Source organism: Melopsittacus undulatus, chromosome 1, assembly GCF_012275295.1.
Source record: "Melopsittacus undulatus isolate bMelUnd1 chromosome 1, bMelUnd1.mat.Z, whole genome shotgun sequence".
NCBI lineage: Eukaryota > Metazoa > Chordata > Aves > Psittaciformes > Psittaculidae > Melopsittacus > Melopsittacus undulatus.
Window position 1 is genome coordinate 92372502 of NC_047527.1, and position 14443 is coordinate 92386944.

Genomic DNA, 14443 nt, shown 5'->3' on the forward strand with positions numbered 1-14443 from the left:
ACTGCGAGGGAGGCAAGCAGAAGTGGACCAAAGGACTTGAGTCTTCTGTTTGCCACATGAGATGTCAGATGTGACAGGCACATGGATGGGTCTTGGTTGTTTTCATGTTCATGCAGCCTCCATTCATGATGCAGCTTTTAGCATGTAGTAAAGCCACACTCTTACTTGGCACCGCTGCAAGCAGCTGTGCGCAGCCAGCCACCAGGTCTCTGCTTGTAAGAAATGTATGTGAAGATCGTCTTGCCATCCACTAAATGTATTCAGAAGCAGATCTATGGAAGTTGGGCCAAGTTTCTCGGAGATGGGAGTAGATTTTCCTGTGCCTTAAATGCTGCACAGAACCCCACTGTCTATTTTGACGTGAATAAAATCTGCAAATTTGCTTTCTATTGTTTCCATGTTAAGCGTGGGGATACTTTGATTTCTGTGTAAGAATGAGGGACTTGATTTTTTTTTTGTTGTTATGGTGCAGTGTTTTGAAATGCTTAGGCCGGAAAGCATTATGCATGAGCATGATGTTTCTATTTCTTGCTTCTCAAAGGACAGAAATTTGTTATCCAAGTACTGCTGTGGCATAATGTGTGGTGGAAGCACAGCTATTCTGAGATTCCTCCTGTCAAAGGGCTACTGCACTTAGTTCATGGTTCACAACCCTCAGTTAGATGCCCAAGAGCCCTATGAAATCAATAGAAGAGCTGCATGTCAATGATTGATATGCACAAAAGCTACGCATTTGAGCAGGCAGCTCTCTGGCATAATGAAGGCAATGCAGAAAGGAGGACTGCACTTGAAATACTCCTATGCACTTGGATTAAAACTTCAGCCCTCTATGAAGTGGGACATGCAATCCAAAACCCTTGCCTGGGATTAGATGCCTTCACCACCCCTCTTGCAATGGACTGTTAGGTTACTATATTAGTGACAAGTCATGGAGAAGGTGGAGCTCGTGGTACCCACCACCAGGCTAAATGTCTGAAGTGCTTGCCTAGGAAGAGGGAATCTGTGCTTGCTGTCACCTTGTGCTGCGCAGGAGAGGTCCCACTTTGTGTTCTGGTGAAGCCAGAAACTTATTCATAAAGACAGAGGGATACGTATGCAGATTATTTTTTATATAAACAAGTTATTGTCCCACGTCAGATGCCTGCTTCTGGGACTTTGATGAAGTGCTCTGACCACTAGTATAGAATCATAGAATCACAGAATGGTTTGGGCTGGAAGGGACCTTAAAACTCATCCAGTTCCAAAGCCCCTGCCATGGGCAGGGACACCTTCCACTAGATCAGGTTGCTCAAAGCCCCATCCAATCTGTCCTTGAACACTGCCAGGGATGGGGCAGCCACAGCTCCTCTGGGCACCCTGTGCTAGTGCCTCACTATCCTTACAGGAAAGAACTTCCTAATATCTGATCTAAATCTATTATTTTTCAGTTGCATATACTGCATATGCTGTACTGTGGCATATAACATAGATAGTGTCTCATCTATGTGAATTTTGTTTGATTGGTTTTTAATTTGGTGAATGGCCTGACTGAGGTGCTTTGTGCCAGCAAGGTGAATGTTCTCTGAGAACCCAACCCTGTTCCCAACACCTTTTGGGGAGATGAGCTCTCAGGCACCTTCTCTGTAAATTTTGATGACCTGACGTGTGAGACTGGCACTGAGATGCTGAAGTCGTACATTTGAATGTGCAGGTGCTTTTATGGATCTGAGATGTAAATTCAGATGTCAATGAGAAGTGACTGCATGGCTTGTGGGATGTTTCAGCTGTTGATTTCTCTTTTCAGGCTGAGCAGACCATTAATGAGTGAATGGGCTCCGCTGGGGAAGCTTGTCCTCACATCATGACAGCTGACAAGTCAGAAGCTGGAGAGTTAGCTCTGGAGCCCCTGCTCACTTGCAAACTGTGTCTCTGTGAATATTCCCTGGATAAGATGACTACTCTTCAGGAATGCAGCTGCATCTTTTGTACATCAGTAAGTTCCAGCATCATCTTTACATTACAGGAGCGATGTAATGGGAGATATGCAGAACTGTGAGATGGGTTTGCTCCTCCTACACAAGAAGTGTGTGTTATCTATGCTGATAGAGGATGCTTTCCTAAAGAGCATTTGGTATTACCAAATTATGGTCTCCTGCTCCACTTAGGCATATACAAATCTATGGGGCCAGATAGGTTACACCCAGTAGTGCTGAAGGAGCTGGCAAGGAGCTTGCTAATCCACTCTCCATCATTTATCAGCAGTCCTGGTTTAGTGGGAAAGTCCCAGGGGATTGGAGGCTGGCCAACATGATGCTTCTCTACAAAAAAGGCAGGAAGGAAGACCCTGGAAACTACAGTCCTGTCAGCCTGACCTTAGTGCTGGGGAAGGACATGAAGCAGATGATCCTAAGTGAGATCATAAAGCATGTGTGGCAAAATGGATGGATCAGGCCCAGTCATGAACCATGGATTCACTGAGGGCAGGTCCTGCTTGACCAACCTGATCTCCTTCTGCAATAAGGTGACCCACCTGGTTGATGAAGGAAGGGCTGTGGACATGGTCTCTTTGGATAGTAAAGCATTTGACATTATCTCCCACTGTCTCCAGTGTCCTCCTGAAGAAACTGTCAGTTGATAGTGTGGATAGCTGTATTCTTCACTGGGTTGGAAACTGGCTGGGTGGCTGAGTGGCTGAATGGGGTGAATGGTGTCATATCTAATTGTCAACCAGTCAGTAGTGGTGCCTCTCAGGGCTCGGTGTTAGGGCCAGTGTTGTTGAACATCTTCATTGACTATCTGGGTGAGGGGATTGAGTGTACCCTCAGTAAATTTGTGGATGACACCAAGCTGGGCTGTAGTGTTGATCTGCTGTAAGATAGGGAGGCTCTGCAGAGGGATCTGGACAGACTGGATCAATGGGCTCTGGCCAGTGGTACGAGGTTCAACAAGACAAAGTGGTGGGTCCTGCATTTGGGCCATAACAACTGCATGCAACACTCCAGGCTGGGGGAAGAGAGGCTGAAAAGATGCTCAGGGGAAAAGGACCTGGGGGTGCTGACTGACAGAGCTGAACATGAGCCAGCTTGTGCCCAGGCAGTCAAGAAGGCCAAAAGCATCCTGGACTGTATTAGCAATAGTGTGGCCAGCAGGGCCAGGGAAGTGATCATCTCCCTGTAGTACTGGGCACTGGTGAGGCTGCACCTCAAATCCTGTGCTCAGTTCTTGGCTCCTCACTACAAGAAAGACATTGAGGTGCTGGAGCAGGTCCATAGAAGGGCAACAAAGCTGGTGAAGGGTCTGGAGAATAAGTCTGATGAGGAACGCCTGAGGCAACTGGGGTTGTTTAGTCTGGAGAAGAGAAGGCTCAGGGGGGACCTTATTGCTCTTACAAGTACCTGAAATGAGGTAGTAGTGAGGTAGGGTTTGTCTCTTCTCCCAAGTAACAAGTGATAAGACAACAGGAAAGGTCCTCAAGCTCTGCCAGGGGAGGTTTAGATTGGATATTAGGAACAATTTATTCACCAGGAGGGTGGTGAGGTATTGGAACAGGCTTCCCAGGGAAGTGGTGAAATCACCGTCCCTGAAGTGTTCACAAACCATGCAGATGAGGCCCTTGGTGACATGGTTTAGTGGTGGAATCGGCAGTCCTGGGTAATGGCTGGACTTGGTGATCTTAAAGATCTTTTCCAACCTAGCTGATTATAAGATTCTATTAGTCTGTTTTGCCTTATTTAAAAGACTTCTTTGTCATTCTGTTTTTGATGATTTGTGAAAGGATGTTCTTTTTAACTCTGTAATAAATGTGCTTGGTTTTATTTAACAACAAATTGTGGCTAAGTTTCAAGCAAGTACATTTAAGTTTTGCCCTTGATAGTTTGAACTCATGGAAGAAAGGTGATATTTGTGAAGCCAGATTGCATGAGAGTATCTTCATTTATTCTGAATTCATTTATTCTGAATTCAGGGTAGAATGAGATAATTCAGGGTAAATGAGATAAGAATCCAGCTGTGTTTCAAGAAACTAGGATAAGATTGATTTGCATTTTCAACCTGAACTTCATGAATTTTATTTTCCATGCAAACTTCCAGAAAACGTTTTTGTATGTTAGTTTTAAGAAAATGTACAAGCAGGTATGAAGATATTGCTTTAAATTAAAAAAAAAAGAAGCTAATACCTTCACAGTACTCCCACTGTTCTCCAAGAATTCAGTGTATCTGGTTTAGTATCATCAATGGCACATTAACCTCAGTGTTAGCTGGACATGGAAGGAAGGACTGCTGAGGACTATGCCAGGCAGCACTGTACTCTCCACTCCTCCAGGGCACTGGCCAAAGGGAGAGGTCGGTGATGGCTGGGGATGTTGCTGTCCCTGCCTGTCGCCAGTTGATGCTGCAGCTGCCACTCCATGCATACACCCCTTACCTGGCTGGTAGCAGGAAGAGTGTCTGCTCTGAGCTTGGTTCTCCAGTGCCATGACAGTGAAGAGGAGAGTACAGTTACAGTTGTTTGGCATTTGTGCAAACTTCACTGACTTCCTCTGAACCAAGAGCCAGCCATGAGTGACTGCTGAATGCAGCTGGGAGAAGCTTTAGACATGCTCTGTTTATTTCAGTGGGTGTAATATGTCTGAATTGTGTTTACGCTCCATGCCTACCCTTTGTGTGGCTCTTGTTCCTGTGTCTGAACATCCTCTCAATGGACATGTCTGGACTGATGCAACAGAAACACATAGATCTTACGCCCTGTATCAGAGGGCTCTGGAAACTTTTGACTTGCCTATATGGCTGTCTGTCTTGAATGCAGAGCAGTTTCTGGGAGGCCATATGTGTTGCCCCTTGAGCAGCTCTGAAGAGCAGAACCAGAAGCATCTTGCCACAGAAGGCTTTGGTGCTGGGGCTTGTATGGGGGATTGCTCAGGGCCACAGCCTGCAATAGCTGCACTAGTATGCAATGCCCTAAATTTCCTCCTGCTTATGGTAGGGCTTCCAGATACTTTTATTCTACCCTTAAGACAGAGACTGGGGTAAGACTGTCAACTGTGAGCTATGGGATTGATCCCATAGGAGTTTTTCAGCTGGCAGTGCCTTTCATCACATGTAGCTTATTCTTATCTCCTGCCACTACGGTTAATTATATAGATTGGAGAGTAGTTTTAAATTTGAAATGGAAAAGGGCTTGAAATGGACATAATAGGTTCTGCTCTACTAATATGAAACTTCTTTTTGTTCTATTACATGTGTGACATCTTTTTTTTTTTGCTAACTAATTATGATTCCACATCTATGATTGCTTTTTACTGCAGCATTTTTGCCTGTGGTAATAATTGGAAATTGTTACTATTTAGGCATCAGTGGGGGTGAGCTTGTATCTTCTTTTCACTTGTAGCCTGTAAAACCAAGGAATTCAAATGAGTTAGAATTGTGTACAGCTATTTTTTTCAGCTTAGAAAGTCTTTTAATAAATATTATGCCTTGTAAAAGCTGTGTTCTAGACAAAGTAAGTAACCTGTGTTTAAGAAGATGTGTTTGCATATTGGTGGAATGTTGCTAGTAAGACAGGAGTTTTCAAATAGCTATACACATTTTTATTTTCTCTGTTCAGAGAAGAAAAAGCAGATGGCTTGCAGAACACACCCTCTTATTTGGTAGCTCGGTCAGTTCTGAAGAGGCATCAGCCTTGAATTTATCAACATGTGTTGCATTTGATGTAAGACTCCACTGAAATGTGAGATAAAGCACACATTTACACATCCTAAGAATTTGAAAATGGCTCTAGAGTACCTAATGGCTTAACAGTTTGCATTACTCAATCAATTTCCTATACCCATAAAACCTTGGGAAGTACCACGGTGTGGCCCACATTCTTTTATATATATATGTATATATATGTATATATATTAAGCAATGTATGTGTTACGGAACTTTTTGCTATTTGCTCCATTCCCAAAAGTGGAAGGGCTCTCATCTATTACTGATACTGCTTGTCTTGGTTTTTGTTGCTGTTTATCCTTCTTGTATATTTGGTGGGATGTTCTTCCTATCTGCAGTCCTTTTTGCCTTTCTTGTCTTTCGTTTTTTTCTGCCATGAATGAGCTCATGTGCAACTGCTGAGGTTTTACCCCTGGGGTAGCTACATCAGTCATACATGTACGTGAAATAATTATGCACTGTTTCTGGCTACACCATCACAAGGTTACAAAATACAGTATTTTAGTCCACTTATATCTGGGTTCAAAGAAACCAATATTAATTGTGTCCTGATTGGTACACCTATAGAATTATATTGTAAATATTAAACTTATTCCTAGTCAATTCTACATGTTTGTATCTTTTGTGCTTGTCCTTCCCTCTGATAACTCCAGAGGTGCCTCAACACAGGCAAGATTCATCAGGGCTTGAACAGAGTAGTGCCAGAAATGGATGGGCTGACCACCCAGTTTTGGTTTTGGAGGGGCCACTGGATGTTACCCAGGCTTTGGTACTCATTAAATTAACTGGAAAGTATACCTCTTGGAGACTCCTGCCTTTTCAAAACCTGGTTGAAACTGGGAAAATTGCTGGCAGAGACGAGGAGTGTGAGCACATGCACCTCACTACTATTGCAAGTAGTTCCTTGTTAGCTGGCACAGCAGAAATTACACTGTAGAAGTAGTAATGAGTGTAGGACTAGCTGTAGTACTGGAAATACTAAGGCCCTGTGTAAGACTTGGTGTGAACCTGGAGCCTGTAGCAGTCATGGAGATGAGGTTTTACCAGGTGTGATAAGATTGTCGTGGTGGCAGTGATGATAGAAGGGAATCAGTGCAGTGGTGTTATGGAAAACATGGTTTTGGGGGTCAGTAAAAAAGCCAGTGTCAGCTTCTTCTTTGCATGACTATTCTGCTTGGTTTTGTCTTTGTCTTTTCCCCTTCCTCCTTAGCATTTCAGAGTCTTGATGAGAGCCAGGTGAGCAATAAAAGCATTGCTGCTATTTACATCAAACAGCTTCTTAGATCCATCTTGTGTGTTATTTACTGGAATAGGGTTTCATATGCCTAAGACAACAGGTAACAAACCTTGAAAACACAAGATATTTTCCTGTATGTGCTTCTGTTGTCAGCACATGTTTGTGCAGAACTAGTGTGATTCACCCTTCTTCTTTTCCAAGCAAGTTCTTTGTTGGGTCTTATATTTCTGAGAAACATGTGAGGTAACTGAGTAACAAAAGGTGCAAAACAAACATGATGATCCACCTGTTTGTTATTTTGGTGCACACAATGCAGTCTGAATGAGATTAAACTTCATGCAACTTTAGAAGAAGTCAGTGTGCAATGTTGAATAGAAGCCCAAGTAGCTTCTGTCTTGGCTATTCAATAAGTAGATGGTGATCTTGAAGGTGTTTGTGGTAACAAGATTTTCCACTGTAGCTGTGTGTGACAGCAGGGCCAGGGCTAGACATGGGTGTAAAATGTTCTTCTGCTGTTGTTGGCAGCCTGGCACCCTGGGCAGCTGCCTGCCTGGTGAGTTAGGGCCTTGGGAAGCTGCAGCCTCTTGACAGGGGGGCTTGCATGCTGCTGCCAACTACTTTTGTTAGGGGGGGAAGGGGAAACCCTTCCAGAAATAGGAGTTTCTGTGTTGCACTTAAGGCTCCTCTGCTTTCCTTAATCTTTTTAAAAGCAGCTTCGGGTGGCTAAATACTGACATTTTGTCCTTGGTGCTGTGGAGCCTCAGATCACTTGTGCAGGAGAGCACTGCAGATGTGGAGACAAACTGATGTGGAGGATCAGCGTCATCAGCAAAAACCATGGGCAGAAAAGCCTGAGAGCAGAGGAGACTGGGTAGATCAAAGACAAGGAGGAGGCAGATGACAAAGAGCGTGGGTTGCCTGATAAATGGAGGAAAAGAACATGAATACTCCAGTGAAAAACTACTTAGTAAAACTTCTGAGTAAGGGAAAATTTGTATTTGCCTTAATCTAGCCAGCACTGGGTTTTAGCATCTCTTCTGTTTCTTTGTCCTAATTTTCAAGAAGGAATTTGGTCTGCTGTTCTTCCTCCTCCTTCCCCCATCCTTGGAGACACCTGCATGTGCTCACAGCTACACCAGAGCACTACTTTTTCCTCTTCCTAACTAGACCTTGTACTGTAAAATGCCCCACTTAATTTATATAAAGCTCACCTCAGGTTGTTTTCTGCTTCCACTCACAGGTAGCAAGCTGTCAAGTTTTGACATTTTGGGTTCTTTTTCCCCCCCAGCTTGATATTTGAAATAGGCCAGAATAGCTTTGTTTTAAAGTTATAAAAAATGGAATTCCCACACCTGCTAATGGTGGCACTGAACACATAGCACTTCTATAGTAATTTAGGTGGTTTAGGAACTTCTTAAATGCATTTCTGTACAGAGTCACATCAAAAGCAGAGTTACTAGGGGTAATAAAAGAGTGCAAATATACCCGTTGCTTTTTGATGGATGCTACTGTCCAGGAAGAGGGATTATGTATTTCTGAACTCAACAGAGGTGGCAGCATCTGGATGATGGCCAAGGGAAGACAGGTGAGGAAGAGGGACCTAACATGTTTAATGACAGCACCGCTTTGTTGAAGTTGGTGTTACTGTCATTTAACAAATGAAGAAACACATGTGAAGTAAGTTGTCAATGCCTCAGAGTGCCAGAGTAACTGAGCCAGCCTGTGACCTAAGCCTCATGCTCATGTCTGGTTTTGTAGCTGTTGGTTAAGACCCGGTTTGGCCTGACACAGATTTGTTTGCGAGAGAAATGATATTTGCAGCTGGTTTGATTTTGGGAAGGGTGAGTTTCTCTGGTCATGTTCTTTGAGCCTTTTCTTTTTGGTGGTAACCCTTTGTGGCAATGATTACCAGGAAACTATCCTGACTTTTATGAAAGGCTATCAGGATGTGGCAGGTTATGTGTATTAGACTATATATTTGAGCAGAATCTAGCACCACTGGTAGCACATCTTCTAAGACAAAGCTGATAGCAATATATTTCTCAGATATGCTTGAAAGATTCCCTAAAAAAACAGGCTTGTGGAGCAGCAGGAGGCCATTATATTCTGGTCCATTGTCATGTTTCCTTGCTGTTTTCACTTGGTCATGACAAAATGAAATGCTTGTCAGTGATGTTATTCCTCCCCTTCTTACTGAGCCACAAGATGACTGTATGTCATTTGAGGCTAAAGGGGCATTTTTCACATTCTTTCAAGCATCTGTCTCAGTAAGGCTCTAATGTGGCCTGATGATCTATCCATTTGAAAGCAATTTAATTTATCACTGTATCTGGTCCTTAGCAGTTAAAATATAGGTTAGGAAATAGAAATGTGTGTTTCATTGGATGTCTGTTTTTCCCCCCTTTAAACTATGCCTATTATAAGTTAATCTTTAACAGATTAATAAATGGCTATTTCTGTGGTGTACTCTTAAAAAATATCTTCAATTGGAAAAGCTCACATTTTCCAAGTAAAGTGCAGATGCCTCCGGGCTAATTGCCAATAGACGTGATTGATCTAGTTTTAAGACCTGTTGAGAAATACTTGAGAGATTCCAGGAGTTTTATTGATACACATAGAAAGTGATTAGGCCATTTTAGAGATTGAACCTGCAGAAGTCTAGATGTCAGGACAACGATGAACATTATACTAAATGTTATGTAGATCTGTCACAAACACTGTCAGAACTGTTGTGGGGTCAGAGTATTTGAGTACACAATTGATTAAATGCTGAGGTGATCAAGGGGATAAATTTAGAGTTCTGGCATCTCACAGAAGTCAATAATACTCCATATTCCATTTAAAACCACGTGACTACTACATTGTCTTGTGTAGCCACTGAAGAATGGGTAAATGGTTAGAAAAGAAATTTAAGTTATGTCTTACTGAATAAAAAGTACATAAACACTGCCCAGAACTGAAACAAAAACTAGATTCCTATCTGTTGACTGTTCTGAATCATAAGACACTATGAATACCAACTAAAACGTTGTGATTTCCCTTCATGTACAGGGTTTGCCCTCACCTAAATTTCGAATTTGTAAAAAGGTTATGGCTAAAAAAGAAAATCAACCCCAAACCAATACAGTTTGAGGACAAATCTGGAAGAGAGATTTAACATTTTAACCAGTCTTGTGAATTTTAAGATGGAAACCTAAAGTTTTCTTAGTTTTTCTGAAATTGAACTTGTCTTCAAGTTATACATTAGTAGGGAAAAATCTCATTTGACAAGATGCCTTCAATAATATCTTGCATTTTCATACTGAATGTAGGTAAGTCATACCCTAGTACTGGTTAGGAAATACTGTAGATCCATTTTTATCCTTTATGCAGTTTAAAGATTTAACTAATCCTTTACCTATCCTGCATTAACTGCCTTACAGTGGTTAGAAGCAATTTCTGTAGCATTTGACAGGAATACAGGCCAGCACATTTCTTTCTTCTTCCTACACATCCTCTCATGTTTCTTAATGAAACTACCTGTTCAATTTTGTCATGTCACATATGTAGTTTCCTTCCATGCTTTTGCATTCAAACCAATGAGTTCCCATTTGGGAAGCTGAAGAGCTGCATGCAGATGGGAGATGAACAAGGTAATGAAACATGTCAAAGCACTTGAAAAAGCAATATATAGGAATGACTGAGATCCATCTTTTGTCTCTGGTACAGAGATTATCTGAAAATGGCTTTGAATAGAAACATAAGATTTCACAGTAAGAGAGGTATAGTGTCTTTGTCATATCATTTCCTAGCAACATAATACTGAGATTATATGTTGAACTCATTGTTATGTTAAAATGTGGAACTGTTATGGTCCCTTTGCAGATTGAATACATTGCCAGACATTTTTTCTTTCCTTTTTTTCCTGGTCAGTGCATTGAAAATCCCCTCCACACAACAGACTTTGGGGGAAAAAAAGTTAAAATTAGAGCAGCATGTAGGAAAAGTGTTGAAATGAAGAATTCATGAATAGCCTGAACAGAACTTTCTGTTCATGGTGCTCACAGCTGACCACAGAAAACACTTTTAAAGGTTAGAGGAAGTGTTCCGTACTGAAGAAGGAATTTTCATGTTATTAGATTGTGCATTCCTGCACTGGGCTTTTAGGTGCTTTTTAGAGATTCTTCCCTCGTGTTATGACAAACACTTTCAGCAAAGCCTGAGCTCCAGGAGAGGAATGTGTACTTGAGGCATACATAAATATTTACCTAAACTGTAATCTTTCTTACAAGTCCTGCAAGATTAAAAAAAAAAGAAATGCATATATGTTGCATGATAATTTGATCCAGGTACTTTACAGGCCTTAACTTACTAGATACTCATGAGTATCATTTGTGAAGTAGGTAAATGGATATTGACTTTATCAAATAGAGGAAGGCAATGGTCTTAAAGACAAAAATGGCATAAGAATAAAAATAAAATCTTGCCCCAAACGTTTAGACAGAAAATTGTTTGAAAAGTTGTCATTATACATGATGGACCTCAGGCAGAGAAAAATTACTTGTAGTACGCTTTCCACTGAGGTTGACAACAGGAGGAAAACGTGTTTGGGAAAGTTAGCTCAGCACCAAAACCTTCTGTTAGGTGTACTGAGTTTTGCTGGTGGAATTATCTTATCACATTTGAAAAGATTCCTCTTGCTTGGTTGCATCAGGATTTTTTTTTGTGTATCCCAGAACACAGATATGTACATGGTGTAGTTGCTCAGTGGGGCAAATCTGAGTAAAGTGAACATAGCTGATTAGCTTACACTTGCAGGTATGGATATTAAAAATCCTTGTGCTGATGTCTAGCATTTATTTAAGAGTGAACATAACGTAGCCAAAGCTCAAATTTTGTAGTCAGCAGGATTCAAGCCTGTTCAGCAAGACCACACAGACTTTTAGTCTGTTTTCTCAACCATTTTGCCTTGACTATGTGCCATGTTTGTTGAAACCTTGCTGTGTTGGTAGAAAGGTCACTGTTGATGACTTTCTCTAGCCATGGAGAGTAAGACAATGGTATTGCTATCACTGTAAGCCACAGGGCCTTTTGTGTGGCTTCTCCAGCCACTGACTGCTCTCCATGCTTGTAAGTCACCACACTGTAGAAAATTCATGGGGAGCGTAGCCCAGGGGTGTTGAGACCATATAGTTTCTTGGATGTCAAGATTAAGATCCTTCCAAGGAGCTGCTAATAGCACAGAAGGCTGAGTATCTTGATCTTACCTTCACTTTGTAGAGCAATTAAGTAGCATAGGTAGTGTGTACGGTTTTCCTGAGATACTGATGATCTTTTTAGACAAAATGAACAAAATGTCTTCTGTATCTGTATATATTTGATGTCTGTATAATGAATTCTCCACAGTGTGGGAGGACATGCTGCTGAGAAGGTCAGTCATGATTCATTATATAGATATTGAATCCGCTTTTCATCACATTTGCAGCTTTGTACATCTTTTCAGATACTTCTATTTGCTGCCTCTCAAGTAAGTAGTTAAATTAGTAGCTGAGCTGTAAAGAGTAGTAAAACCCTCTAAAACAGTCTTACTGTTATTTTAAAATTCTAGTGATTTTCCGCTGGCTCTTCTTTGCTGCTGACTTGTGAAATAGGGAACAAGAAGTTCACATTCATGTACAGACTTGGGTAAAAAGCTTAATCCTTCAGTGGTGAACGTTAAATGCTTCCTTTGAGTTTCCCAGCACCTTTAAAGTCCTTCCATGAACTTGTTGAATTACACCCACAGCACCTTTTCCAAGTGCAGAAAATTAAGGCAAAAATTCAATACCTGTAAAAACTGTTTAACACGGAAGTTTTCCATGGAATATTTGATGACCCATTGCACTTCACAGATCTATTATAAGATCTCTCAAAGTCACCCTCTGAAAGAAGAGCACCCTCTAAAAGTATTGCAGAAGTCTCCAGTTGCTCACCTGTCCTTACCTACAGCCAAAAGTGAGCTGGAAGAGGAGAATCCAGATGCATTAGCAATCATCAGAAACCTCTGTTCTCCTGGCTAGGTAACCCTGATTGTTAAGATACTGCATATTGAAACTGATTGCAAAATCCATACTGTGGATTGAAGCTCCTTAAGAGCTTCGTGCCCATCCAGAAGGGTAATTGTCAGTGCTCTGAGCTTCTGTCCTGAAAGTCTAAATTAAGAACAAGCCTCTGGGCTGCTTCTAGGCCTGTAGTAACTTCTTAGGCTTTGTCCTTCCTCTGTAACCAGCTGACCTGAGCTGCCCCCAGCATACAAATCCACTGTACCATGCTGTCAAAACAAATTACCAAGTATCAGGCAGCACCACTGAGGAGACAGAAGCCAGAATCTTAGTGAAAGTAAAAGGTTGCTCTTCCATGCTTGCTGAGGAATTCAGGCAAGCAAACATTAAGGGAAACAGTCCTCCTTCCCCACATGCTGCCCTGAGACTTGATCCGGAAAGTAATAAGGTCTTCCATGAGGAGAGGCAGTGAGATGTAAGGAGGCTCTGCTGAAGCAACAGCCACTATTCTAAGAAGTGCACCAAACACACTGCAATATGTGCAGGCTTTGGGAAAGGAACTTAGGGGGCAGAACTTTCTGTTTGCATTGTTCATGATGGAGGTACAGGGCACTGAGGCTGCTGCTTGAATAATAGAAGAATAGCTTCTGGTTAAATCTGGGCTGATATTCCCTAAGGAGCTAATACTGTGTTCAGTTACTGACATGATTTCTTTTTTGCTCTTCACCTGTATTTCCCTCACCTCCCACATACTCCTTGCACCATCAATTCCTTACAGCCTGCTCTGCTGCTTTCTTACAGGGGTGTGTGCTAGATCTGAATCCATTAGTGCCTAATGAGCTAGATATTTAAAGCTTACCATTTAGGTTATACCCCTATATTCTTCTAAATGAATATGCTTCAAATATTTACAGATCAGAAGTAAGCTCATTTAAAATAAGGAGTTAAGCTGACGCTACTTGCTTGAACTAATACCTCCAGATAGTTCATCACAATTAACCAAAACATGTGGACATGGACATTGCAGTCAAGAGACAAACAGAATAATAAGGAAACCTCATTTCCATTTGTAAAAGTCCTAATTATCCTGACATTTAAGAGGGTACCAGTTTCCAATAAAAAATACAAATGAGGAAGTGTCTTTAATCAGAGCGCGATATGCAAGGCCTTCTCAGAACAGTTCAAACTAACGCTGACTTGAATGTTAAATGCCTGCAAATACTGGGAAAACATTTTGTGAAGACTCTTGGGACTTTACCAGAGCTGATTATAGAATCATAGAAGGAATAGATGTTCCAAAAGGCTGTGATTTCCCCAAAACATAGCCAGTACCTTCTGAACTCACTGCCTGTTCTGAAAGCTGGCCTAAGGTCTTAAAGACCTTCCACTTTGATGTATTTCTTCAAAACTAATGGGGAAATACCAGAAGAAGACAGGAATTCTGAGGGGGGAGAGGAGAAGTTTATCATGTGGGCATGAAATACAAATCTGTAGGGAA

At 41.6% G+C, this 14443-nt stretch overlaps 1 protein-coding gene across 1 annotated transcript in view; it reads left to right on the forward strand.

Annotated features, from left to right (window-relative positions):
- Positions 1–1789: 1789 nt before the first annotated feature.
- RNF144B (ring finger protein 144B) overlaps positions 1790–14443 on the forward strand; it is a 36360-nt gene continuing 23706 nt past the window's right edge. The window contains exon 1 of the mRNA XM_005149873.3: positions 1790–1972. Within this exon, the coding sequence (XP_005149930.1) occupies positions 1808–1972 (165 nt within the window). The 5' untranslated portion in view covers positions 1790–1807. The remainder of the gene's footprint in view (positions 1973–14443) is intronic.